The following is a 27,858-nucleotide window of genomic DNA, read 5'->3' as shown; positions in this document are numbered from 1 at the left end:
TGGTGGGAATGTAAATTGGTGCAGCCACTGTGGAAAACAGTATGGCAGCTCTAAACAAAACAAACAAAACAAAAAACAAAACAAAACAAAACAAAACCAAAACAAACAAAACAAAACACACAAACTAAGAATAGAATTACCATAAGACCCAGCAATCCCTCTTCTGGTAACTACCCCGCAAAACTTGAAAACATCCACAAAGATATATGCACCTCAGTGTTCATTGCAGCATTATTCACGGTGACCAAGTCATGGAAACAACTGAAGTGTCCTTCAATAGATGATTGGATAAAGAAAATGTGGTACATATCTAAAATGAAATATTAGCCATAGGAAAAGATGAAATACTGACATTTGCAAAAACATGGATGGATCTTGAGATTATCATGCTAAGCAAAATAAATCAGACCGAAAAAGTTGAGAACCATATGATTTTACTCACATGTGAGATAAAAAACTGAAAGCAGCAAACAAACAGGACAAACAAACAGAGACTCGTGGACACAGACAACCTTTTAGTGGTTACCAGAGAGAAGAAGGGGAGAGGGATGGTAGATAAGGGTAAAGGAGGTTGAATATGTGGCGATGGAAGGAAATTTAACTTTGGGTGGTGAACACACAGTGCAGTATATATATGGCGTATTATTGAATTGTACACTTGAAATCTATATAATTTTATTAGCCAGTGTCATCCTAATAAATTTAATAAAAAATGAAATGTACAGCATAATTGTTTTTAGTATAGTGACAGATATGTACAGCCATCACTACAGTCAATTTTAATACTTATTTTTTAAACTTATTTTAAAGAACTTATTTTTTATCTAAGATAAACTTTTTACCTTTGACTATCACTCCTACTCCCCATTCCCAGACCTAAGCAATCAGCAATTTACTTTCTGCCTCTATAGATTTTCCTGTTCTCGACATTTTATATAAATGGAATTACCATTATTTAAAAATTTTCTGTATCACTCTCTTCATTTTCTGGAATGTTACTGATATGGATTTTAGATCTTTTGATATTGTTCCACATTTCTCTAAGGCTATGTTCATTTCTTTTAATAGTTTTTCACTGTCTTGTTAATATTGGTTATTTTCTTTTGTTCTGTCTTCAAGTTTACTATTGCCTCTGCCATCTCCATTCTTTTATTGAGCCCATCCAATATTTTTTTTAAAATGTCATATATTATTTTTAGTTTTACAATTATTTGTATTTGGTTCTTTTTATAGTTCCTATTTCTCTGCTGATAACTTTTTTCTCATTCCATTCAAGAGTTTTACCCCAAAGAGCATAGTTATAATAGTTGCTTAGTCCTTATCAGATATTTCAACATTGGAGTTACCCTGGAATTGATACCTGTTGATTTTGATTGATTGTTTTAGCAATCTACCTGGTAGAGTCTGACTCCCTGGTTCTATCTAGCCTTCTCTGGATGATGGTTCCAATGTTAGTTATGTTTTCAGAGTATTTGTGTTAGCACACTGTATGTGCCACTCAGTGCATGTGCTAACTCAGTGGTTAGTCTTGAGACTTGAGTGGTGGTTGATATTGCAGTTCAGTTTTCAACATCTTTGTTAGACTTCTTTAGCTCTATTCTACAGATTGTTGTAAAGATTAGGACTTGTGTCTGTTTATACACAGAATTAGGGGACCTCCTTTCCAGTCTATCCTCCCCATGATTTCTTCTGTGACTCAGTCTTTCTTTGGGTCAAAATCAGGAGATAAAGATGGAAAATGAACTCAGGTAGCTCACCAGGGTGCCAGTTATTCTTCAAATTTTTTATCTCCCTCCCTAGACTGCTTTTATCATTTAATTTTCAGAGTATTTAGGTGGTACTTTTTTTTTTTAATACATTTTGTCCAAAGGTTTTAGTTGATGATTACAGGAGAAGTAGGCTTATTCCATCTTGGCTGTTACCAGAAGTGCTATTTAATTTACTTCTCTAATTTTATCTTTTACTTTTCTGTGGAATCATAAATAGGCAGTGGTAAAATTTATTTTTTCCAGACCATCTTGCCATTGCTTAATTTTCGAACATCTTAGATGAGTACTCGGCAGACTTTTTCTGTAAAGGGCCAATTAGTAAATATTCTAGGCTTTTCAGGCATAGGAGCTCTGTCAACTGCTCAACTCTTCAGTGAGAAAGCAGCTATAGATTATATGGAAACAAATGGATGTGTCTGTGTTCCAGTAAAATTTTATTTGCAAAAACAGACAGCTAGATATGGACCATGGCCCATAGTTTACAGACCCTTCATTTAAGTCCTCTACACTTACTCTTTCCTGAAGCAGTGCTTGAAGAGTAAGTATTATTTCCTACTGAGCTTTGTATGTTGAAAATAATTTTTCCCATGACCACTTATATTTTTCTCCTACAGTTTATTCTTCTCTAAAGTAACTCAAAATTTAATTGAAATGAATGAAAAGAAAGGAATTCACAACAGTGCAGTTATATAAAATCTTCCCATCCTAACTTGCTTTGAATATATCCCCACAATAGATTTCTTCTGTGGCATTTTTGCCCGTCTCATAAATATTTGGAGACAGTCTTAACAAAAGTACATAGGTCATATGTTTAGTACATGTCCATCATAGTAAAGCTCTAAATATGAAATGAAACATACAGCTCTGAAATTCAAGGCTTCTCAAGGACAATCTAGAAACTATATTAATAATGTTCTTTTTCTAAATACCTTCTATGTGTCCATTATCCTTTTGTGTTTTTCAGTAAGTGTGGGTCTTGATAGATTATGAAGGGAAATGCCTAGAGTTGCATTTTTATTTGTTTTACTCTTGTTGTGGTACTCTTGAACTTTAGTTTTTGAACAATATTTTGCAGATGAATGGTCTTAAAATGGTTGATGAGCCAATGGAAGAAGGAAAAGCAGATTCTTGCCAAGTAAGTACATGTATTAACTTATTAAGCTACATTTTTAGAATGTAAGGAAAGAGAATAATGGGAAGGGAGAAAATCTCTTTCAATTAAAGAAATTTATTCAAGTTTATTAATAAGTAAATCTAATTATTAATAAAATGACAGCAGTGTAAAATATAAGATGAATTTTTCTCTCAGAAATTCTTATACACAAATTTTTTAAACAACTTTATTGAGGTATAATTTACATGCCATGAAATTTGCTCATTTTAAGTGTAATGGGTGAAATTTTTACTTTCCAGTATTTGAATAACTAGATTACTTAAATACAGAATCATCTGAAATAAACTTTCACTTATATGTGATCTCTAAAACAAACAAACAAACAAACGAATGAACAAACAAAACAAAACAGAAGCAGACTCAGAAACAAATCAAACTGATGGTTCCCAGAGAGGGGGGATTGGAGGGGCTGTGTGAAAAAGGTGAAGGGGGATATAGTCAATTTGATAAATTTGCATAGTGACAGATGATTATTAGATTCAATGAAGTGATCACATTGTAAGGTATATAAATGTTGAGTCACTATATCGTACATCTTAAACTAACATAGTATTGTATACCAACTATACTCGAAGAAATGCACGGAAAAATGAAAAATATAAGATTGTCTTTAACTTTAGGGTAGAAAGGAGATGTAACATGGAAATATTTAACTACAAGGATAACCTGAGGTCATTTAAAATCTATTTCCTAGCTTTCAAAAGGATTGCTTCTAAATTAATTCAGAAGTTTCTAACTAGTTTTAAAGACTGCTTAGCTACTAGGTCATTCTATGCAAAGCCTATATACTAGTCTCTCATTTTATAAGATCTAGTTTTACAGAAGAGCGTTCTTGATATTTTAGGGAAGGTCTGACTAAGGCAGACATATCCATTTATGTTATTTTATGATTGTCATTTCTATAGATATTTTCTTAGAATTATAGATTGTTTAAGCTGGAAGGAACCTCAGAAATAGTATTTACAATACCGTCATTGTATAGATAAGTCTACTGAGACCTGGAGAGGTTGTGATCTGTACTAGGTCATAAAACTAACAAGTAGCAGAATCATGACCTATGACCCAGTGTGCCTCATTTTAGGTCAGCTGTGTATTGTGCAGACCTAAAGAAGTGGGAAATAAGAGAAGCATCATCCTTTTTTTATTTAGTTGTGGGTAAAATCAACTTTGATGTCTGCCCTCCACCGAAACTAATTCATAAGTGGATTTTTCTCATATAGGCACCAGCAGAGATTTAAATTGGGTTTGTCCAAGATTCTCCTTTGAAATGTTCTATGTAAAAATCAACTGTCTCTGCAAGTAGTGATGATGTAACAATAATTTCAGTTCTGAGTAACAAGATGAGTGATAAAATATTTTAGCTATTATAATTTACTTAATATTACTTATATATTAATTTTGAGTATAGTTAAATATAAACTATCAAAATCATCTAGCATTTTATCTATAGATTATATGGACTAAAAGGCATAGTAATATTTATGTTTCTAGTTTATAAAAGATTGTAAGGAAATACAAGGCAGTAGGGAAGAATTTATTTCAGTATTAATGAATTGACAGGGAAATACCATGCCCCACATCACAGGAGGAAGAAAAATATGTATATATGTGTGCATATGTATATATTTGTACATGTGTGGCCAACATAAACACACAGACATATACATAGGGATATTATTAAATATTTACCTTTCTAATTTTAATAAAACATGAGTCAGAAAGTAAAACTTTAATAGAAAGACAGTAAAAATATACAGTGCTATATGCTAATATGATTTACATTATGCTTCAGTTGCTAAAAAAGGAAGTTTGAAGTTTTGGGGACCAGAGGACCTAGAGTCACTTCCAAGAATTTGATAGTTTGTGGCCTGAGTCATCTGGGCTTAAAACAATGTATTTCAACTGTGTGATAATTCAGGTACTTGTGTCGTTTAAATGATATGGGTGGTAAAAATACACTAACCATCTAAGTTTATCACCCCTGGAGTGGCTCCATAGTGTAGTGGTTATTATGTCTGCTTTACATGCAGAAGGTCCTGGGTTCGCGCCCCAGTGGAGCCACGGACCATACCCTGGGTGTGCCAGGACCCGGGTGCGCCAGGTCCCAGGTGCGTGCCTCGAGCGTGAAGGTGGAGATGCCCCACCTTCAGAGATCTAGTTCTTAAGGGGAGACTGCAACATCTGTAGGTTGGGGGTGGAAGTGGTGGGTGGTTAAAGAGGGTTAAAAAAAGATGATTACATATTGTAGAAGTTAGAACATACTATTTTGGTTGTGGTTGAGCCTTCATAGCTTTTCTTTTTATCAACAGTTGCTATGAAATTAAAAAAAAAAAAAACACCTCATAATTATCCTTACTTCAGATTTGTTATTTGATGTTGGAAAGAAAAGTGGTTCTTATTTTGAAGTTATTAAATCCTATTTTCACAGTAGCAACTTACTTTACACAGATCAGCTATGATTAGGTACTGCGTATAGATTTCCTAGGGCTGTCATAACAAAGTACCACAGACTTGGTTACTTAACAACAGATTTATTTCTCACAATTCTGGAGATTAGAAGCCCAAGATCAAAGTTTGTTTTTTCTGAGGCTTCTCTTCTTGGCTTGTAGATGGCCATCATCTCCCTGTGTGCCTTCACATGATTTTTCTGTGTGTGTCTGTGTCTTAATTTCCTCTTTTTAGAGGAACACCAGTCATATTGGTTTAGGACCCACCCTAATGGTGTCATTTTACTTTTATTACTTCTTTTAAAGCCCTGTTTCCAAACACAGTCACATTGTGTGGTACTGGGGGTTACAACTTCAGCATATGAATTTTGAGGGAACACGATTCAGTCCATAATATATTGTGTATTTTTGTGTCATTAAAGAATATGATATTTCTGACAAAATCTGGTATGCTCAAGTCCACATTTTACCTCTATATCCCTCTTGTATAGCAGTGCCTGATGCATAGCATGTGCTTCATGAATGTTGTTGATTTGTTGAGTGAGTGAATAATTAAAGAGAAAGTATTGTATATATGGGAAGATTAGGTGATATATCACATCTTTGTTGTACCAGAATAGGGGAAATTTTTTTTTTTAAATGAATTACTCTTAGAAAACAAATGGATCACTGGCTACTTTATTTTGAGCTAAATTGCTGCCAGTGTCAAGTTTTTGGAATCATGCAGAACCAGAAGAAAGTGGGGTGGAGGAAGGGGGGATGGTTACAGATGACTAAAAAATAACATTTTAATAGTAAACTTCCATAAATATAGTCTTGAGGAGGCTGAGGAATATTAGGTGATAGACAAGAATGAAGCAGGAAGCAAATGATATATGAAAGACCAATATTGGAAGTGATCACACAGGAGGGTATCACATAATTCGACAGTAAAAAAGAGCTAGTGGCAGACACACTATAAAAGACTTCTGTAATAAGTAGCTGTGTATGTGTATTTGTGTGCGTATTCATCTATATGTCTATATAACTATGTCTTAGAAGCACCTAACTAGTGTTTTCCAGTCCTGACCATGTATCAGAATCATCTGGGGGGATTTTAGCAGATATATCTGATTGAGCACCACCCTAGTTATACTGAACTATAATCTTTGAAGGTGGGACCCAGACATATGTATTAAATAAATAATTATTCTACATGTGACTTCTATTTTAGTAATATAATAAGCATAGTTGTTTGCCTAAGAATATTTGTCTTTATTAGAAAAGGAAGATGGCTAGTCAGTAAGTTAATATGAGCATTTTTTTTTTGAAGTATAGATTCTAAGGTCATTATGCCCTTCATTTGTGTTGAGTACAACACAGTATAATAAAAATACTGACCATGGATAATCTAGTAAAATATTTATAGTCTTTGCTCTAAGGAAAAATTCTTATTAAATTTAGAAATATTGTCATCGCAGTCATTTCTATTAAAAATTGACACAATTCCATTATCCAGAATGAATCTTCTTTCAGTATTTCCTTTATATATTTAAAAAAAAATCAGGATACATATTTTTCTGTTGTTTTAAAAAAGGTATTTTAAAATAATTTTGAGATTTCTTATTGGTTAATTTTACCTTTAAAAGCTATATATTTTTAGAAGTCTTCCTTTATCATTCAAAGTCAGATCTCCTTCCTTCACCATATATTTAACACAATGCAGTGTACAGTTGATATATTATTGAGCTGTACATTTGAAACCTGTATAATTTTATTAACCAACGTCACTCCAATAAATAAAAATATAAAAGTTTTTGTTTATTTTCTTTTTATGAAATTGGGTGGATTTCTTTGCCTATCTATACCTAAAAGATTAAACAAGTATTGTGCTAAGCATTATGAATACAGGGTTGAACATGATAATACCTACATTCAGGAAGCCCACAGTTTAGTTATTAGGATATATTGTAACACTATTCTATAGTGGCTATGTACTGGGAAAAGTAGTATTTTAAAATCTAGCAGCATTTTCATGTCGGAAATGTTTTAGAGTAATGCTGCTGAAAATTAAAAGACATATTTGCATTTTTATTTATTTTATTTTTTAAAATTTATTTACTTTTATTTTTATTTATTTATTTTTATGGTGGCATTGATTAACAAAGTCTAGTAAGTTTCAGCTGTACACCTTAACAGTAAGGCATTAAGGAAATGCAAATCAAAACCACAATGAGATACTATCTCACAGCTGTTAGAATAGCTATAATCAACAGGACAAGTAATAACAAATGTTGGAGAGGATGCGGAGAAATAAGATCCCTCATACACTGCTGGTAGGACTGCAAATTGGTACAGCCACTATGGAAAACAGTATGGAGGTTCCTCAAAAAACTAAGACTTCATCTACCATATGATCTAGCAATCCCTCTGCTGGATATTTACCCCAAAGGCTTAAAAACTCATATCTGAAAAGACATTTACACACTGATGTTCATAGCACATTATTCATAGTGGCCAGGACATGGAAGCAATTGAAGTGTCCTACGATAGATGATTGGATAAAGTAGTGGTGGTACATATATACAATGGCGTATTACTCAGCCATAAGAAGAGATGAAATACTGCCATTTGTGACAACATGGATGGACCGCGAGATAATCATGCTAAGCAAAATAAGCCAGACAGAGAAAGTTGAAAATCACATATCACTTATATGTGTGATATAATGCTAAAAGCAACAAATGAACAGGGCAAACAAACAGAGATTCATGGACATGAGCTTATAGACTAGTGGTTACCAGACGGTAGAAGGTGGGGAGAGGGGGAAGGTAGACAGGATAAAGGAGGTCAAATATGTGGTGACAGAAAGAAATCTGACTATGGGAAGTGAACACAGTGTAAATATACATATTTGCATTTTTATGGGATGAGCATATGTGGATTTTATTTAGAAGAGGCAGTGGGCAGACATTTTCATCTGGAAGACTTGCTTAGGTTCAGTGAAATTAATTAGAATAGAGTATAGTTGTTTCCTAGCTCTGAACATTTTTTAGTTTGATGTAATAATGACCCATGTTTATAATAATGATCTTAAATGCGGTAGAAACTGAAATGCTTTCTTAAACATAAAAACACTGTATTGTGTTCAGTGTAGAATCATCTAACATTTGAGAATTTGAGAATACTGAAGTAGAGTGGTTTCTGATTTCACCAAGGCCGCTTAGCTTATACATGGCCGAGCTAGGAGCACAACCAATAAAGTCTATTGACTCAGTAGTGTTCTTTCCACTAGAGAAAACTTTCTATAAGTGTGTTTGTGTGTTTTATATTCCATGTTTTGAAGTCTAATATTACATTCACAGTGTGGTAAAAACTCAGTTAACTGTAACATTTAAATAAGTATACAATCTTATATTGCTTTTGGTATACATATACTGCAAAGGTGCATACAGATAGGCCATACTTTAATCTCAAAATGTCAGCTACAAAGCATATTTATTTGCATTCACAAAAAGGTTCTTGACTTTTAAAAAAGACTCCTCCAAAAGGGGAACCTCAGTTTCATAGCTACTTTAAAAGAGTCCAATGAAATGCTGTTTTGATGTGTAAGAAACATCCACAGACATACTTTCCGAGCTGAGTCTTCATTTCTGATAGTGATTCCTAATACCTAAAGCTAAAATTTCTCTACCTAGATACCCTTATTGAGAGCGTGAATGTCGGACTACCTATTTAACATGGAAGTTATTTTAGCTGCCATGAAACCTAGCTTCTTGGGACTATGCTCTTGTTCACTTTGGCCATAGTCACCATTGACTATGGTGAATTTATTGAGAATATTCTTGCCCTCCAGCTCACAATTAATATGGTATAATGGAAAGCTACCAAGACTTCTGTGCATTGTGATAAACTAGTCATGTGAGCTTAAACTATAATTTTCTCTATACTGTCAGAAGGTTGAATAATATATCCCAGCTCTTGGTATTTTGTGAAATGTAACACATCTTAGGTTTTTTTTTTTTTCCCATCCTAGCTATTGTGCTTCTCTAGGAACTAGAATTACAGCTCACTTGAGTGTAGTCTTCACAGCTGAGTAGAGTCCTACATCAAGGAGCAGAAACACTCCCTGGGTGACTTCCTTTCTGCCTGATCCAAGTGTTAGGAAATCTGGCATAAAACTTATAAACAGTGTTTTAATGAAAGTAGAGTTATGGTCTGGGAACATTTGTTTGGTCTCAGATTTAGTTTGTCTATGCCAGTTTCTTTTTCAATAATGTGAATAGTTTGACATTTAAATATTTATGTATCACTGACTGTTCACAAGGGTATAGTAAAATACTATTTAAAGTAATCTTGAGGTTCACATTTTTTTTGCCATGACCTACAATTTACCAAGTTTTATCTACCTCTTGACTATCTCTGCATACACTTTATGTCACACTCCAGTGAGGGTCTTACAACTCTTAGTGATGAATGTTTTTATTCTATCTAGTTGGAAGGGAAGGCTGAAGCATAGATGTTACATGCTTTTATTTACATGCTATTATATAATAGAGATAGTGATGATAGTGTATCTGTATGTGTTAGAAAATAGGGAAATAGGGATACTGGTAGCCTGGTAAACTCTGCTGGACTGAAGAAATTGGGTAGTAAATTATTTCTGGCATGATTTCTGGCTCTAAGCTTATCATAAGATGTTGCAACTGGATGTAAGTATTCTTTGGATTTATTTTTTACAGGGCGAAGGAGTTGTTAAAGAAATCCCTATTACTCATCACGTTAAGGAAGGATATGAGAAAGCAGACCCTGCACAGTTTGAGTTGCTCAAGGTTCTTGGTCAGGGATCCTTTGGAAAGGTAATCAGTGCTTTTTTCCCCACATTTGTTTCTCTTCTAAGCATTTAGCAAAAAAGTATACTCATAGAAATCTGAAGTGTGCTATCTCTAGATTTGTTAAAGGGTTCACACAAAGGTAACTTTCTAATTTTACTCCTTTTATTTCTACTGTACTTTTAGTCCCATTTCTTTATACTTCTCTGTAATAATTAAGTTTTTCAATCTCCTGGACTAAATTATTTCTCTAGGACAAAATAGAACATGCTATTTATTAGCTGCCTAAATCAAGGTACTTTGATTTCTGTAAAAAATTGGATAATCTTGTTTCCCTGCTCATATGCTACCATGATCATATCTTGCTCTCTCCTGGTGATTTCATTTATATTCCTTAGCTCTATCACAGAAGTCAGAGTGTATGTATCAATTCATGTATAAATGCATGAACTCATCCATCATCTGTTAAAGCAGCATGTGTGCAAACTAAAATAAGGGTAGGTACTGAGTGATATATGGATTGTGTGAAGCTCCTTCCTTTCATGGAGCTTAAATTTCAAGGGAGAAAGCAAAATGGAAAAAAAGATAATTAACTGGCACTCATTAAAATTGCTTATTATAAAGTGCTTAATGGCATATGATTTCTGGAAAAGAAGTATGTAGGTCTGGTTCTTGACTTTTGTACACCTAAGACATGAACATTATTGCATATGCACAGTAAATAATGGCCTTTAAGAAAACAGCAACAACAAGAGTTTAAGAGAAGAAAGAAAAGGAGAAACTGCTAATTTCAGGGTGGCTGAGATTTAATTTCAAAGGGGGAAAGTAAAGCAATTGATCAGTGATTATTTATTGTGCTCTGAAATATTTTAAAAGAAAGGCATGTATTGGAATACCCAATGTGCATACAACAGTTATAAGAGCAGTATTGATAGTATTGGTGAAAATAAAATAGACGTTAATTGTTGTAAAGTAGCCCAATATCTTTGTGGTATAGATATAACATATAAAATATAGAGAAACATCTCCAGGACACAAAAAGGACAATCAAAAGTGGATTGTGGTTTAGCGGTGAATTGGTAAAGGACATGTATGAAGACATGGAGATAGGACTTGAATAATTGTGCTGGGGAGAGTAAAACTAGAAGGAGCTTTTAATAGATTATGTGTATAGAGGGGGGATGTTTATAGAACTGACCTGTAGAGTAGGTATGTGCATTTTGCACACCTTTATAGGTTTTTAAATATATAATCTTTTAGCTATTTTACATTATATTTCTATGATGTTAATTTTCAAAGAACACCGATATAGTTCTTTCATATCTCAAATGTATAAGTGCTTGAATATCAACTTAAATAAAATCTAACCACGTAAACATTTCAAGCCATTAAAAGTAATTCTTTTGCCATGTGATGTACATATTTATTCATATGTATATTTATTTATATCCAGCTTTGTTCCAGAAAACATTTAAGGCTTTCATAGATGAATACTAAATAAAATTAAATTAAAATAAGTAGAGAAGATGGTGGAAGCAAAAAGATTAGAGCAGGGGAGGTTAGATGAATCCAGGAATACACACCCTTTTTTTAAGAAATGCATGACATAAAGGGCCTATAAGTCTTCTAGAAGTGGGATAAAAATTAAGGTTTAAATTTTCTGGCAGCCATTATAAAGAAGTCAATACATTTAACTGTATGATTAATGACAGTATCTTTAAGGTAGAAATGGATCAGACAGACCAGAGAAATTTTCTCATGGAGCTTCATAAAGAATATAGTATAACATAATGAAATATCTTCAGTAACATCTTCACATTTCATATAGGGACATGCTGACAAGTTGTCAATATAGTCCTTAAATTCAGGGAACACTCAGCTTTGTCTGTGTAAGAACTTTGTTTAAACAGGGATATCATAGAAGCCTTTTAAAAATTCCTAATACTAAAATACAAATATCTAATACTAAAATACTAATACTAAAATAGAGTAGTGCTCTTTATGTAGTTCATCCACTAAATAAATATTAAGGAGATAGATTTTTTTTTTCCTCTAGGATGTGAAAATACTTGCTTATCAGTATTACATCATTTGTGTAGGCATTGTGTGGGTATGACTTGTTATATGCTGAACTTATTCAGGAATTTGGCCAAGGCTGTGAATCAGATAAGTGTTAAGAGCAATTCCAAGAAACTTTAGGCTGCAGCCTTATTTAAGTTTTTCTGCAAAAGTTCCATTGTTAAATGCAATAAATGGAATTTTAACCTATATAAAGCCAATAGGGGGAAAACTCTACTAAAGTCAGTTGTAAAATTGTACTTTAAAGAAGCATGCATTATCATCATGAAAGATGAATATAAAATTCTGTACTAAACAAACACCAAATATGATGCTATTAATTATCATTAATGTATTAATTGAAATGTATACCAACTTATATTATTTTAAAACATAGTCAAATAAAACACATGAAAACATGTTTGAAATTGTCATATTAGCCTTCCTTGTATTTCTCATGCCAAGTCATATTTACATAGAGCATACATTTAACATTCTTGGATTCTAATTTTTTTTTTGGCTTTCATAATAGTAAAACCTTTAACTATTGGTCTTAAATATAATGTTTTTGAAAATATAAAACTCTGTACTCTTAAGTAATTGCTTAACTGTCAAGAGCTAGCTTTAAAAAATACATATTTACATCTTAATATTTCTTACAGTTGGTCCTTTGTCTTCAGTCAACATTAAAACTGTGTGATCTTTCATTTATATTCAACAAACACTTATTAAGAATTTCTTAATAGAAAATATGTAAGTCTATATCACCAAGAGGAAAGTATCTTGGAGTAACTCACACATTTCTCTTCTGGACAGATTCCAAGAATTGGGTTAGTGACTGAAAATAAACTTTCTGGTCAGGATAGATATCTTTTTTAGATACAGTGGTTTGAAGCCATGAAAATCCTTCTGTAATTAATCATGAGGTAGAGAGCTAAGTGAGATGTTTTCTTATGCTAGGAAAGTTTACCCATAAGACCTGAAAAAAACAAATCAGGTGATGAACGAATTAACAGTTACTTCTCCAGACTGTGAAAGATGGCTTCTATTAAATGCCATCTTGGGATACTAGTGAGTGCTAGATGAGCTAGGGCAAAAGTAGCTGTTTCTTTCAAGTGTCTTCCTGAAAGCCTGGACTTTTTTTCTTCCTTTACTGTCCCCTTATGCCCTCTATATTCCAATCTTTTAAACCTTAGTAAGGGCTGTGTTCTAGAACAGTTGTTCTTAAAGTGGTTCTCAGAGATACCCCCTAGGCATCTGCAAGAGGCTTTCAGGGTGTCTTCAAGGTCAAAAATATTTCATAATAATATTAAGATAATATTTGTAAAACTTCTTGCAGCTTTGCACAATCAAGGCAGTGACTCCAAATTGTATCAGTAGTCACTGTATTCTTCACTATTACACACTTTCAGTTTAAAAAAAATACAAGTTTTACTTAATGCCCTTGGTGAGGTGTTAACAAAGATTAAATTTATCAAATCTCAACCCTGAGTACACTCCTTTTTAATATTGTATGATGAAATGAGGACACATAAAGCACTTGTGTTATTTTATGAATTGTGAGCTGAACCTAGCCACTTTTTTTCATGGAACACCATTTTTACTTGAAAGAATGATTGACAAACTGTAGTTACTTAAAATTGGATATTTGGTAGATAATTTCTTAAAAATGAATGGAATGAGCCTGTTATTTCATGGAAAACAATTGACTACTTTTATTAATGATAAAATTTGAGCTTTAAAGCAAAAAAATAGAATTGTGGAAAAATTTTATTTGCCATTATGAACTTGATATCTTAATTCTCAAAAGATTTTCTGATGAGATTCCTGCTGTCAACATTTACAAGATCTGCATCACTCAGTGAACCAGTATTTTTGAGATGACCAACACATGATGTTTTCATATCAGACCGGAATGCAAAATTCATTCAAAGTGTAAGGTAGATCAGTGGATTATTATATAATAGAATGTGGACGCTTAATTGATATGGTTTCAGATTCTCCATTGCATCTAACCTTTAAGAAACTAATACTTGTCAAGTTCTTGTGTCATATCAAAGAAAAATAACCACAATTATATGGAAAGGCTAATAAAATACTCCTCCCTTTTCCAAATACATGTCTGTCTGATTTTTCTTTCTGTACTTAAAGCAAAACAACTTAATGGCAGAAGCAGATATGATAACCCAACTATCTTCTATTAAGTTAGATATTAGAGATTTGCAAAAATTTAAATCAATGTCACTTCTTTCTTTTTTGTTATTTTGGAAAATATAGTTATCTTCATAAAAATATTTATGCTCACATGTAGCAGGCTTATTATTTTTAATGAGTCAATAAATAGTTATTTTTTCTGTTTTAATTTCTGACATGGTAAATATCAATAGATATAACCCATAAAAACAAAAGCACTTTGAGGTCTTCAATAATTTTTAACATCGTAAAGGATTCCTGAGACTAAAAAGATTAAGAATTACTTTTCTGGAAGAGACAGATAAAGATAGTTCTACTTGTGGAAGTCATACTCACGAAACGACTCCTTTTTTTGTCATCCTCCTGGTCACGTGATATTGATTAGGAGAAAGGAAAGTCTTTGGTTGTCTTCATTTATTTGCCCTTGTCAGTAAAACTGAGTGAAAACTTTGAGTCTGGTTATTAGGATTAATGTCGTTTGGTTTGCTTTGTAGTCGTCTGTGTGTCCTAGCAATTCATTTACTCTACTATTTAAAAAATTGATAGGCTGCCTCTTATCAGCTATACAAATAATGTGCAATTCCATTTGTTTGCCAACAACTAAAAACTTGAAAAACAAAACAGATGGGAAAATATACATCTAGACTTGTAGCTTCTTGAGTTTAATCAATAGGTGTTGGGTGGTGGGGGGGAATGGTATAGATGATAGAGGCTCTGTTCATTCCCCTGGCGACCAAATCAGAAACAAGGAGCAAACAGCAAGGAAAAATCATCTGGAATTTAGAAGAACAAGCCATACAACTAGTGAGAAATCTAAGAAATCACCCTGAAATGGCAGAAGGTAGGATGGGGCGAGGACGTGAGTCCACCCGGTCTGAGCGGCTGAGACGGAGACTGCGGCAGCAGCAGCAGTGGAAGCCTTTTAAAGAGACTGTGTCTGTGAGCAGATTTTTGCAGTGACGGACCTGCTCATTCCGAGCACCAGTGCAGGTTTGGCTGTGCAGGAGGCACCAGGGACCTACAGGGAGACACTGAGTTGTCGAAGTAAGGGCCAAGGGGAGACTTGCTCTGTAAAGAAGAGCCAGCAGTATCCATTGTTCTTCTGTTGAGCCCTTCCCCATCCCAGTGTGCAGATGCAGCACCAACATAGTGGAGACCTCATAAATTGGATAACAGAGGTTGCTCTGCCTAGAAGATGCCCTGAAACTCCGCTTCCCCCAACTCATGGCCCCACCCAAGCCACATCCAGGTTTATCCTTGGTGAGTCAGGTACTCCTTGCTGAGCAGCACCTAGACACGTGCTGGTGGCAGCTGGCCTTGGTTTCTGGTGTGGCCTTTTGAGGCAACTATAAGAACAGCATCTGTGGATTGCTTGCTGAATCTTAACAGGTGGCCCCGGAGGGGCACAGGCTGGAGATAAACTTGGCCTGCAGCTGAAGCCCTCTCAGGACTGTGCCACTGGGCACCTACTTCACAAATCCATTGATAGTAAGACCAGGAAACTTAGGAGCTTTCCTTAATACATAGAAACAGTCACAGAAAAGGCAACCAAAAAGGGAAGACAAAGAAGCAGAAACCATATGAGAGAACAGAACAGAGATCCAGAAATAATGGAGTCGAGCAATCTAACAGATGCAAAGTTCAAAACACTGGTTATAAACATGCTCAATTAACTTAGGGGAAGAGTGGAAGAATTCAGTGAGAATTTTAACAAAAAGATAAAAAACAAAAATGGAAATGGAAATTATAAGAGAGAACCAGTCAGGAATGAAGAACACATTATCTGAGATGAGAACTATATTAAATGGAATAAACAAAGTGAATTAAAAAGAGGATCCAACAACCTATATAGAGGATAGGGAAGCCAAGGACACTTAGTCAGAATGGCAAGAAAACGAAAGCCAAGACTATAATAATAATTTAAGAAGCCTATGGGACACAATTAAATATAAAAAATATCCCTGTCATGGGAGTACCTGAAGGAAAACAAGAAGTTGAAGAGCTATTTAAAGAAATAATGATGGAAAACTTCTCTAATCTGGTAAAAGAAATAGACATAAAACCCCAGGAAGCTCAGACAGTCCCCAAAAAAGATGAAACTAGAGGCCCCCACCAAGACACATCATAATTAAAATGCCGCAGGTTAAATACAAAGAGAGAATCTTAAAAGCAGCAAGAGAAAAGCAGTTAGTTCCTCCAAGGGGGCACAGATAAGACTGGCAACTGGTTTCTCAAAAGAAACTATGCAGGATATAAGGACTTGGCACAAAATAGTCAATGTGATGAAAACTGAGGATATACAACCAAGAATACTTTATCCAGCAAAGCTATTATTTAGAGTTGAAGGACAGATAAAGAGCTTCCCAGATAAAAATAAGCTAAGGGAACTTAGACCAAGCCAGTATTACAGGAAATGTTGGATGAACTTCTTTAAGAAGAAAAAGCATGTATCAAAAACGTGAATAAAGAATGGTAATAACTATATTCCTATCAACAAGTACCTGAAATGGAAAAGAATTAAGTGCTCCAACCAAAAGAGATAGTGGCTGAATGGATATGAAAACAAGACACTTATACTGCCTACAAAAGACTCACTTCAGATTAAAAGAAACACAAATCAAAAGGAAGGAGATGGAATAAGACAGTGCTTTGATGGACCTAGAGAGTATTGTAGTAAATGAAATGGGTCAGATAGAGAAAGACAAATATCACGAGATTTCAAGTATATGTGGAATCTAAAGAACAAAATCAACAACAACAAATGGAAATAAATTCGTAGATACGTAGAATATTTTGAGGGCTACTACATGGGAGAGGGGGTTGGTAGAACTGTGAAAAAGGGCAAAGGGATTAAGTAGTACAAATGGATAATTAGAAAATAGATATGGAGATATAAAGTGCAGCATAAAGAAAATAATAATGTAATAAACATCTAAGGGGAAAAAGGAGTACTGCATTTAGTGGGTTGATCACTGAGTTATATAGATCTCTAATCACTATGTTGTACAACTGAAACAATTATATTATTGTATGCCAAATATAATTGAAAAACTCATTGAATTGTACAATGTAAATACAAGGAGCTAATTGACTATTATATTTCAATAAAGATGGAAAAAATAGGTGTTATATGACATTTAGAACACCATGATATCTAGTTTGTGTTTGTATTCTCTTTAATCCAGGTTGATTGATATTATTTTGTGATTTTAAAACCTGATTTAGCACTTCATTTATAAGAAATTAATTTTATTTTCTAATGCTTCTCTTTTATAAAGGACATTGAGGTTATACTATAGGTATGCTAAAATTTGATACTCTTTGTTCAAATGATTATCATTTTCATCAGTGAAAAATATGGACTTTTAAGAATATCCTTTCTAAGTTTAAATCCAGTAAAAATAACTCCATGGAATGACACCACTCTGATCTTCTGTGGCAAGATACACACTTTGTCAGTTCTATATTATTTTGGGAAATCTTGTTGGATTTCAGGCCAAATCCTAGGCAAGAAAGTAACAGAGGGTAGCAGTTTTAATTCGTTAGCTCTTTTAATATAGAAGTATTTATGGTGACAAAGTTTATTATATGGTTCGACCTCTAAACTTTTTTTCTCTTAAGAGTTTTATGTTGCAAAAAACAACTGTTTGTTAGTATGTGGATTCTCTTGGTTAGTCTACTCCAAGTGTGGTATGAACTGATTGGTACTAGCTCACATGAGCTATGTTCAGAATCTGAGAGTAAGCATTTAGAAACTTCTATAGAAATTTAACAGAGTAATTTTATGTGTGGAATCTATTAATTTAAAAGGGGATTGTATTCTGTTTGACGCCTAAATTTTATTTTCCTAAATAATTCATTTTGATTATATTTTATAAAAGTATGGTCTGCAGTGGGATGGAGGAAAGGGAAAAAGTACTGGTTTGTCTACACAGAAAGTGTGCGAAGCACTACACTAGGTGAGTATGAAAATGCTAAACCTGAAGTGGTCTTTGGGTTTACATCTGAAATAAAGCCTTATTTTCAGGACAGAAGAAAGCAGAGTTTCCATGAAGTAAACATTCCCCCTCAACCCCGAGTTGGCTGATAACACAATTACATGTAAAATATCTGGAATAGGTTCTGGTCAAGATGGCAGGGTAGGTAAAGGCTGTCTTCGCCTCCTCCCATGACTGCATTAAAATTACAACTAAATTATAGAACAGTCAACTTGGAGAACCACTTGAAGTCTAGCTGAATATATCACCTATAACTAAGGACATAAAGAAGAGGCCATGTCGAGACTGGTAGGAGAGGCGGAGACGCAAAACGGGCTGGCCCCACACCTGCATATGGCAATTGAGCACCGGGTGGGATATCTCAGCTGCAGAGGGTCCCCTGAATGAGAGGGGCTCCATTCCTACATTGGAGCTCCCCGACCCAGGGTTCCGCTGCCAGGAAGAGGAGTCCCCACAATATTTGGCTGTGAAAATCAGTGGGGATCCCGACCGTCCAGGTGAGATGGAAGGAACCTGGAAATCCAGACATCCCCTTAAAGGGCCCACGCTCAGACTCATTTGTTCGTAGACACTCACCCTGGGCTCCAGCAGAAAGACAGCAGCTCAGGAGGCTCCAAAGACATATGGGGAAAGACTCAGTTGTGTGGCTTCAGGGCAAAGGCTTGAGGGACATCCACTGGTGTCCCTTTGTTGGGCCCTCCTGTGTAGCCTACGCATGGGCACCATCTTGCCTGTGTTGAGTCCTCCTTCCACACTGCCAATTCTGGTCTGCATTGGACTGGTGAGATTCATTTGCTCGATCCTGGTGACTCCCTGGGACCCTGCCCCACCCAATTCGCAAATTACAATCTCTTTGCTCAGGACCAGCTCCACTCTGCGCTCTCAACAGGGGGCTCATTCAACAGCAATCAACAGGCCTCGGCTCTTGCACCTCTGGAGAAATTTTTGGTGGCGGGCAGCCAGCTCCTGCCTGAGCTGCAGTATCTCTTGAACAAATCTCAGAGGTCTGTGGGCCCAAGGCAGGAAACAGCTGACCTCTGTGTGATCTGAGACTTTTGTGAGTGGCCACAGGCTCAGCACTGATACCATATCTGAATCTGCATTGGCCTCATGGAATCAGCTTCCTTTACCCCAGTAACTCCCTGGGACCCCGCCCCACCCAACTCACAAATTGCTGGAGGCATATTTGGCTGGGTAACTAGCCCCACCCAGTCCTCTCAGCAGGAGGCTCTTTCAGCAACAATCAACTGGTTGCCCACCTCTAGAGACCCCATTGACTCCCTGTGACCCAGCCCCACCCAACTAGTGTATCACCTAAAGGCTCTTTCAACTGCTAAGTCTTATGGGCAGCCTCAGGCCTTGGGGTGCCCAGGACCTTTTACTAAGCTGCCAAAGCCTTAGTACTGGTGGCAGCCTGCCTTGGTTCGCAACGTGGTCTCTCCCACTTGCCTTCAGGTTCAGCACAGGCAGCGACCAACTGTGGATCGCTTTGTAGCTCCTACCAGGTATCCCCGGGCAGTCACAGGCAGCGGCTGACCTTGGACTGCACAGGAGACCCTCCCAAGGGGCCACAGAACCAACATACTTGGAGGCTGGCGTCAGACCAGAAAGGAACACCACCTGATTAGCTCCACAAGCAGCACACCGAAAGGGTGGTTTCAACAGGTATGTGAGCCCGCTGGGGGAGTCCCACTCTGTGGAGTCAGCCCCCACACAGCAGCTCATAACCCTGTAGGTGTGGAATCTTCACAGCCAGTTAGCATGAGTGTCTGTCTCATCCACTGACATGTTAACAGCAATCAAAGCTTAACTAAAACAGGATAACACACACAACTCACACAAGGGACACTCCTGGAGCACCCAGTACAGGTGATCAGGGAGACTGCCACTGGGCCACACAGAACACCTACTACATAAAGCCACCTGGCTAAGAATGGTAGACAAAGCAGATCTACTTAATACATAGAAACGAACATAGAGAGGCAACCAAAATGAGAAAACAAAGAAACATGTCCCAAATGCAACAACAGGAGAAAACTCCAGAAAAAGAACTGGAGGCAAGCAAACCACCAGATTCAGACTTCAAAACACGGGTGATAAAGATGCTCAATGAACTTAGGAGAAGAATAGATAACCTCAGTGAGGACTTCAACAGAGAGATAGTAAGAAGAAAAAATGACATAGAAACCATAAAAAAGAACCAGTCATAAATGAATAATACAATAACTGAAAAGAAAAATATATTAGAAGGAATCAACAGAAGATTAGATGAAGCAGAGGACCAAATCAGTTATTTGGAAGACAAAGTATCAGCAAACATCCAATCGGAAGAGAAAGAAGAAAAGAGAAAAAGAATGAGGAAAGTTTGAGGGACTTCTGGGACAACGTAAAGTGTTCCAGCATTCACATCATACGGGTACCAGAAGGAGAAGAGAGAGAACAAGTGATTGAGAATGAATTTAAAGAAATGATGGAAAACTTCTCTAACTTGGCGAAAGAAATAGACATACAAGTCCAGGAAGCACAAAGGGTCCCAAACAAGAGGAACCCAAACAGGCCCATGCCAAAACATATCACAATTAAAATGGCAAAGGTAAAAGCAAGAGAAAGACAGCTAGTACTTGCAAAACTACTTCCATAAAAATGCCAGCTGATTTCTGCACTGAAACTTTGCAGGCCAGGGATTTGCACAAAATATTCAAAGTGATGCAAAGCAGGAACCTACAACCAAGACTTTTCTACCTAGCAAGGCTACTGATTAAAATTAAAGGTGAAGTAAAGAGCTTCGCAGACAGGAAAAGCTAAAGGAATTCACCAACTAGCCAGTTTTACAAGAAATGTTCAACAGATTTCTTTAAGAAGAATCGGGGAAAAATAAATATGAATAATAAAATGACAATAACTAGGTACCTATTAATAATCATTCTAAATGTAAATGGACTAAATGCTGCAATCAAAAGACATAGAGTAGCTGAATGGATAAGAAAACAAGAGACCCACTTGAGATCAAAAGACACAGACAAAGTAAAGGGATGGAAATCAAGAGACCCACTTGAGATCAAAAGACACAGACAAAGTAAAGGGATGGAAAAAGGTATTTCATGCTAATGTAAATGAAAAATAGCTGGGGTAGCGATACTTATATCAGAAAAAATAGACTTTAAAACAAAAGCTATAATAGACAAGGGCACTACTTAATGATAAAGGTATCAATCCAACAAGAGGATGTAATTCTAGTAAACTTTTATGCACGAACATAACACTTACATGTATATGGCAAATATTGACTGACATAGAGAGATTGACAGTAATACAATCATTGTAGGGGACTTTTACACCCCATTGACACCAACAGACAGATCTTCCAGATAGAAAATCAACAAGGAAACATCAGCCTTAAATGACGCACTAGACCAGTTGGATTTAATTGACATTTTTAGAGCATTTCACCCCAACGCAGCACAATATACATTCTTCTCAAGTGCACATGGGACATTTTCCAGGAAAGACCATTTGATAGACCACAAAAGAAGTTTCAATAAATTTGAGAAAAGTGCAATCATATCAGGCATCTTCTTTACCATAAATGGCATGAAACTAGAAATCAATTACAAGAAAAATAAAAAATACACTGACACATGGAGACTAAATAACATGCTACTAAATGAATGGGTTAACAATGAAATCAAGGAAGAAGTCAAAAGATACCGAGAGACAAATGAAAATGAAAACACAACAACTCAAAATCTATAGTACTTGGCGAAAGCAGTCCTAAGAGGGAAATTTATTGCAATACAGGCCTACCTCAAGAAACAAGAAAAAGCTCAAACAATCTGACCTTACACTTAAAAAGAACTAGAAAAAACAGCAAACAAAGTCCAAAGTGAATAGAAGGAAGGAAATAATAAGGATCTGAGTAGATATCAATGAAATACAGTCTGAAAAACAATGTAAAAGATCAGTGAGACCAAGAACTGGTTCTTTGAAACAATAAACAAAATTGATGTACATTTAAGCAGACTCATCATGACAAAGAGAAGATTTAAAAAATATCAGAAATAAAGAAGTGCCAACTGACACTACAGAAAAATAAATGATTATAAGAAAATACTATGAACAATTATGCCAACAAATTGGACAATCTGGAAGAAAAGGATAGATTCCTAGAAATACAATCTCCAAAGACTGAATCAAGGAGAAACAGAAAATCTGAGCCAACCGATTACTGCTAATGAAGTTGAATCGGTAATCAAAAAATTCCCCCAAACCAAAAGTTCTGGACTGGATGACTTCACAGGTGAATTTTACCAAATATTCAATGAAGAATTAATACCTATTCTTCTTAAATGATTTCAAAGATATCGAGAGGAGAGAAGGCGCCAAAGTTCATTTTACGATACCAACATTAATTACCCTGATTCCAAAACCAGGCAAAGACAATACAAAAAAAGAAAAATTTCAGTTGATATCCCTGATAAACGTAGATAGAAAAATCCTCAACAAAATATTAGCAAACTAAATTCCACAATACACTAAAAATATCATACACCATGGTCAAGTGGGATTTATTCCAGATATGCAAGTTTAGTTTAATATCTGAAAATCAATTAATGTGTTACACCATGTTAACAAATTGAAAGATAGAAATCATATGATTATATTAATAGATGCAGGAAAATTCGACAAAATCCAGCTCCATTTATGTTAAAAGCTCTAAGTAAAGTGGAAATAGAGGGAACATATCTCAACATAATAAATGTCATACAGCTAACAGACCTACAGTTAACATCATACTAAATGGGGAAAAGCTGAAAGCATTTTCTTTAAGATGAGGAACAAGACAAGGATTCCACTTTCACCACTTTAATTCAGCATAATATTGGAAGTCTTAGCCACAACAATCAGACAAGATAAATAAAACGCATTCAAATTGGAAAGGAAGAAGTACAACTGTCATTCTTTGCAGATGACATGATACTATATAGAGAGAACCCTAAAGATTCTACCAAAAAATGAATAGAACTGTTAAGTGAATTCAATAAAGTAGCAGTACACAAAAATTAATATTCAGAAATCAAGTCACATCAGAAGCATGGCGGCATGAGGGATATCCCCTGATCTCTCCCCTCTATAGTACAACAAGTTGAACACCTACAGATAACACCTAACCTCTGAGAGGTATTGTCATCAAAGCATCTGAAGATTGGTGAATTATGCCAGTAGGGAGGAGAATGGGAAGCAGGTACTGTGGAATGCAGCCCGGAGCTCCCTGTAGGATGAGAGGGAGGGGGTAATTACACAATGTTTTTTGACTCTTTGAAGCCCCCAACAGTCCTGCCAGTGATCAGCATATTCCATGTTGTGTACCCCAGTAATCAGAGTGGAGAGCAGGACTGAGACCAAGTGTGGAGGGGCAACAGCTGTGCCTTAGCAACCACCATTGCCAGGCAGAAAGCTGAGTCACAAATCTTGGCTACCATCTTCCACCATCTCATAGTGCACTGTCCTCCCCGCACCCTCACATACCTTCCCAGCATGAGCACCGAATCACCAAGGATCTCTTGCTGGCAGAACTGAAACATACACAGCGGTCATCCCAGAGATGGGGGTGGGGGGGAGGGATATAGACGGAAAGCAGCTAAAGCCTGCACTAGCATTATTGGAGGGAAAACAGTCACATGCAAAGCTAGTGTCTCCCAATTCACCCCACCGCCATCCAGTCAGGCTGCTTCACAAAGAAGCAGCAGAGCATTACACCTGACAGTTCGAGGATTACCAGAGTTTCAGGGCTTTTTCAGAGACTCAGACTCCCATCGCTGTTCACATTCACCTATGGGAGTGGATCCTTGGGCCAAGGTAACCTAGTCACAGAGGAGGTAACACAACTTTCCGGCGGGGTGGGAAACATTATTAGCTTCAGAACAGCTATACAACAGACATGGGCAGTTGAAGAGGCTTGGGCACCATGTACTGGAAATCAACAGAAAAGCCTTATTAACCTACTAAAGAGAGATCACTCTGTAACAAGTTTTATTTATTATTTCTTAAAAAAGATTATATGCCTCTTCACACCTAGGCAGAGAAATAGTCCATTAAACACCATGAACAACCAAAGTGACAAGGCAGCTCAGAAAGAAAATGAAAAATCTCTAGAAAATAAGTTTAACGTGGAATACGATTTAAATAAAAGAGAATTTGAGATTGTACTTTAGGAAATATTCAACAAGATGCAAAAAAATTCCAATAGTTCAAAGAACTTAGAAAAAAAATCAAAGAACGACAGGAATACTTTACAAAGGATATTGAAACTCTAAAAAAGTAGAACTTCTGGAGATGAAGAACTCACTAAAAAATGAAGAATGAAATAACAAACCTAGGAAATAGAGCTCACCAGATGGAGGAAATAATTAGTGATATCAAAGAAAGAAATCTAGAAATGATGCAGAAGGAAGAGAGACACTTGAGAGTGAAGAAAAATGAAAGAAACTCTACAAGGACTATCTGTCACCATCAGAAAAAGCAACATAAGAATAATGAGTATACCAGAAGGAGAAGAGATGGAGAAAGGAACAGAGAGCTTATTCAAAGAAGTAGTCGACAAGAATTTCTCGAACCTATGGAAGAAGTGAATCTTTGAATACAAGAGGCAAACAGAAAACCTAATTATCTCAACCCAGAAAGGCTTTCTCCAAGACACAATATATTAAATTATAAAATATTAACAACAACAACAAAAAAGAATTCTGAAGGCATCCAGGGAAAAGAAGATGGTAAACTATACACACACACACACACACACACACACACACACACACACTAGATTATAGTTGGAAATCTCAGCACAAACATTACAAGCTTAGGAGGGAGGGGAACCAAAACTAGCCTCAACAATTGTAGAAGATCGAATTCATAAAAAAAAAAAAAAAAAAAAAAAAACATATTCTCTGACCACAGTGCTTTGAAACTGGAGAGATCACTGCAGAAAGTGGGAAGAACCATAAATATGTGGAAATTAAACAACATGCTACTAAAGAACAACTGGGTCACAGAAGAAATAAAAGGAGAGGTCAGGCGATACATAGAAACAAACAAAAATGAAAGTACATGTCAAAACTTGAGAAACAGCAAAAGCAGTGATAAGAGGAAAGTTCATATTAACAGGCCTATCTCCAGAAACAATAAAGATCCCAAATAAACAACCTAACATTCCATCTTAGAAAACTATAAAAGGAAGAAAAAAAAATGAAGCCCAACGTCAGCAAAAGGAAGGAAATAATAAAAATTAGAACAGAATTAAATGAAATTGAAAACAAAAAGACAATAGAAAAAAATAATGTAACAAAGAGTTGATTCTTTGAGATTAATAAAATTGACAAATCCATGGGTAGACTCTTTAAAGGAAAAAAAGGGCACAAAATCAAAAAATAAAGTAGAAAATAAAACATAGCAATGAAATAAAAAGGATCATACGAGAATTTTTTGAACGTTTAAATAACACCAAATTTAATAACCCAAAAGAAATGGGAAAAAATTTAGAAATATACTACCTTCCTAGACTGAATCATGAAGAACTAGAAAGTCTAAATATATTGTTCAACAGTATGGAAATTGAAACAATCGTCAAAATCTCCAAAGCTAAAGTCCAGGACCACATGGCTTCACTAGTGAATTCTACCAAAGATTCAAAAATTTCACACCTGTTCTTTTCAAACTTTTCCAAAAATTTGAAGAAGAGACAATACTTCCTAGCTCATTTTATGAAGCCATCATTACCCTGATCAAAAACATGGTAAAGATCACACACTCACACACACACACAAACTATAGACCATGACTAGAGATGAAAAATTCATAAACAAAATCCTAGCAAGTCAAATACAACACATTAAAAAGAGTATACACCACAATCAATTGTGCTTCATCCCAGGGGCGCAGGGATGGTTTAACATACACAAATTGATTACTGTGATATACCACATAAAATAAAGAAGAAAAGCCATATGATCATATTAATAGATGCAGAAAAAGCATTTGGTATCCAAAATATATGGTATCCATTTAAGATTAAAACAATAAAATGGGTATAGAAGGAAAGAACCCCCAAATAGTAAAGACCATATATGACAAACCCTCAGCTAGATTCATACAGAATGGAGAACAACTAAAAACCTTCCATCTAAAATCAGGAACAAGACAAGGCTGTCCAATGTCACCACTATTAATATAGTATTGGAAGTCCTAGCTAGAGCAATCAGACAAGAGAAAAAGTTATCTAAGTAGCGAATGAGGAAGTCAAACTGTCACTTTTTGCAGATTGATATAATTCTCTATATAGAAAACCCTATAGAATCCACTAAAAAATTACTGGAAACAATAAGCAAATACAGTAACATTGAAGAATACAAAATCAATGTTCAAAGATTCATAGCATTCTTACAATCTAACAGTTTTCTGAAAAAGAAATGAGAAAAAATTCCTTTTGCACTTGTAACAAACAGGATAAAATACCTAGGAATAAACCTAACAAAACATGTGAAGGACCTATACACTGAAAACTTTAAGACATTATTAAATGAAAATGAAGAAGACACCCAGAAATAGAAAGATATTTCGTGTTCATGGATTGGAAGAATCAACATAGTTAAAATGACCTCATTACTTAAAACATTATACAGATTTAATGTAATCTCCATCAAAATCTCATCGGCATTTTTAAAAGAAATAGAACAAAAAGTCATCAGATTTGTATGGAAACACCAAAGACCTTGAAGAGCCAAAGCAATCTTGAGAAAAAAGAACAAGGGTAGAAGTATCACTCTGACTTCAAATTATACTAAAAAGCAAAAGTCATCAAAACAGCATGGTATTGACAGAAAAACAGACACACAGACCAATGAAACAATTGAAAGCCCAGAAATAAACCTCTGTCTATATGGGCAAATAATTTTGTCCAAAAACTTATAAAGGAGAAAGGAAAGCCTCTTCAATAAATGGTGCTGGAAAAATTGGAAAGCCACCTACAAAAGAATGAATCTAAATTGCTATCTGTCACCATACACCAATAGCAACTCGGATCAAAGATTTGAATATGAGACCAGAAACAATAAATCACATAGAAGGAAAAATAAGTACTAAACTCATGGACCTTGGATTTAGAGAAGATTTTATGACTGACTTCAAAGGCAAGAGTTGTAAAAGCAAAAATAAATCAATGGGACTATATCAAACTAAAAAGCTTCTGCATAGCAAAAGAAACCATTGACAAGGCAAAATGACAACCATCCAAATGGGAGAAGATATTTGCAAACTACACCTCTGGTGAGGGCCTGATGTCCAAAATATACAAAGAACTCATACAACTCAAAATGAAAGGAATCCTGTTAAAAAATGGGCAGAGAACATGAACAG

General features: G+C 35.4%; 1 protein-coding gene across 1 annotated transcript in view; it reads left to right on the top strand.

The window, feature by feature from the left end:
• RPS6KA6 (ribosomal protein S6 kinase A6) overlaps positions 1-27,858 on the top strand; it is a 127,755-nt gene that overhangs the window by 22,246 nt on the left and 77,651 nt on the right. Inside the window, exons 2-3 of the mRNA XM_011361147.2 lie at positions 2,845-2,904; positions 10,112-10,228. Coding sequence (XP_011359449.1) covers positions 2,845-2,904; positions 10,112-10,228 — 177 coding nt within the window. The remainder of the gene's footprint in view (positions 1-2,844; positions 2,905-10,111; positions 10,229-27,858) is intronic.

The sequence above is a fragment of the Pteropus vampyrus genome, unplaced genomic scaffold, assembly GCF_000151845.1.
Source record: "Pteropus vampyrus isolate Shadow unplaced genomic scaffold, Pvam_2.0 Scaffold63, whole genome shotgun sequence".
NCBI lineage: Eukaryota > Metazoa > Chordata > Mammalia > Chiroptera > Pteropodidae > Pteropus > Pteropus vampyrus.
Note: the sequence above shows the minus strand (reverse complement) of the source record. Positions and strands in the feature narration are given on the sequence as shown.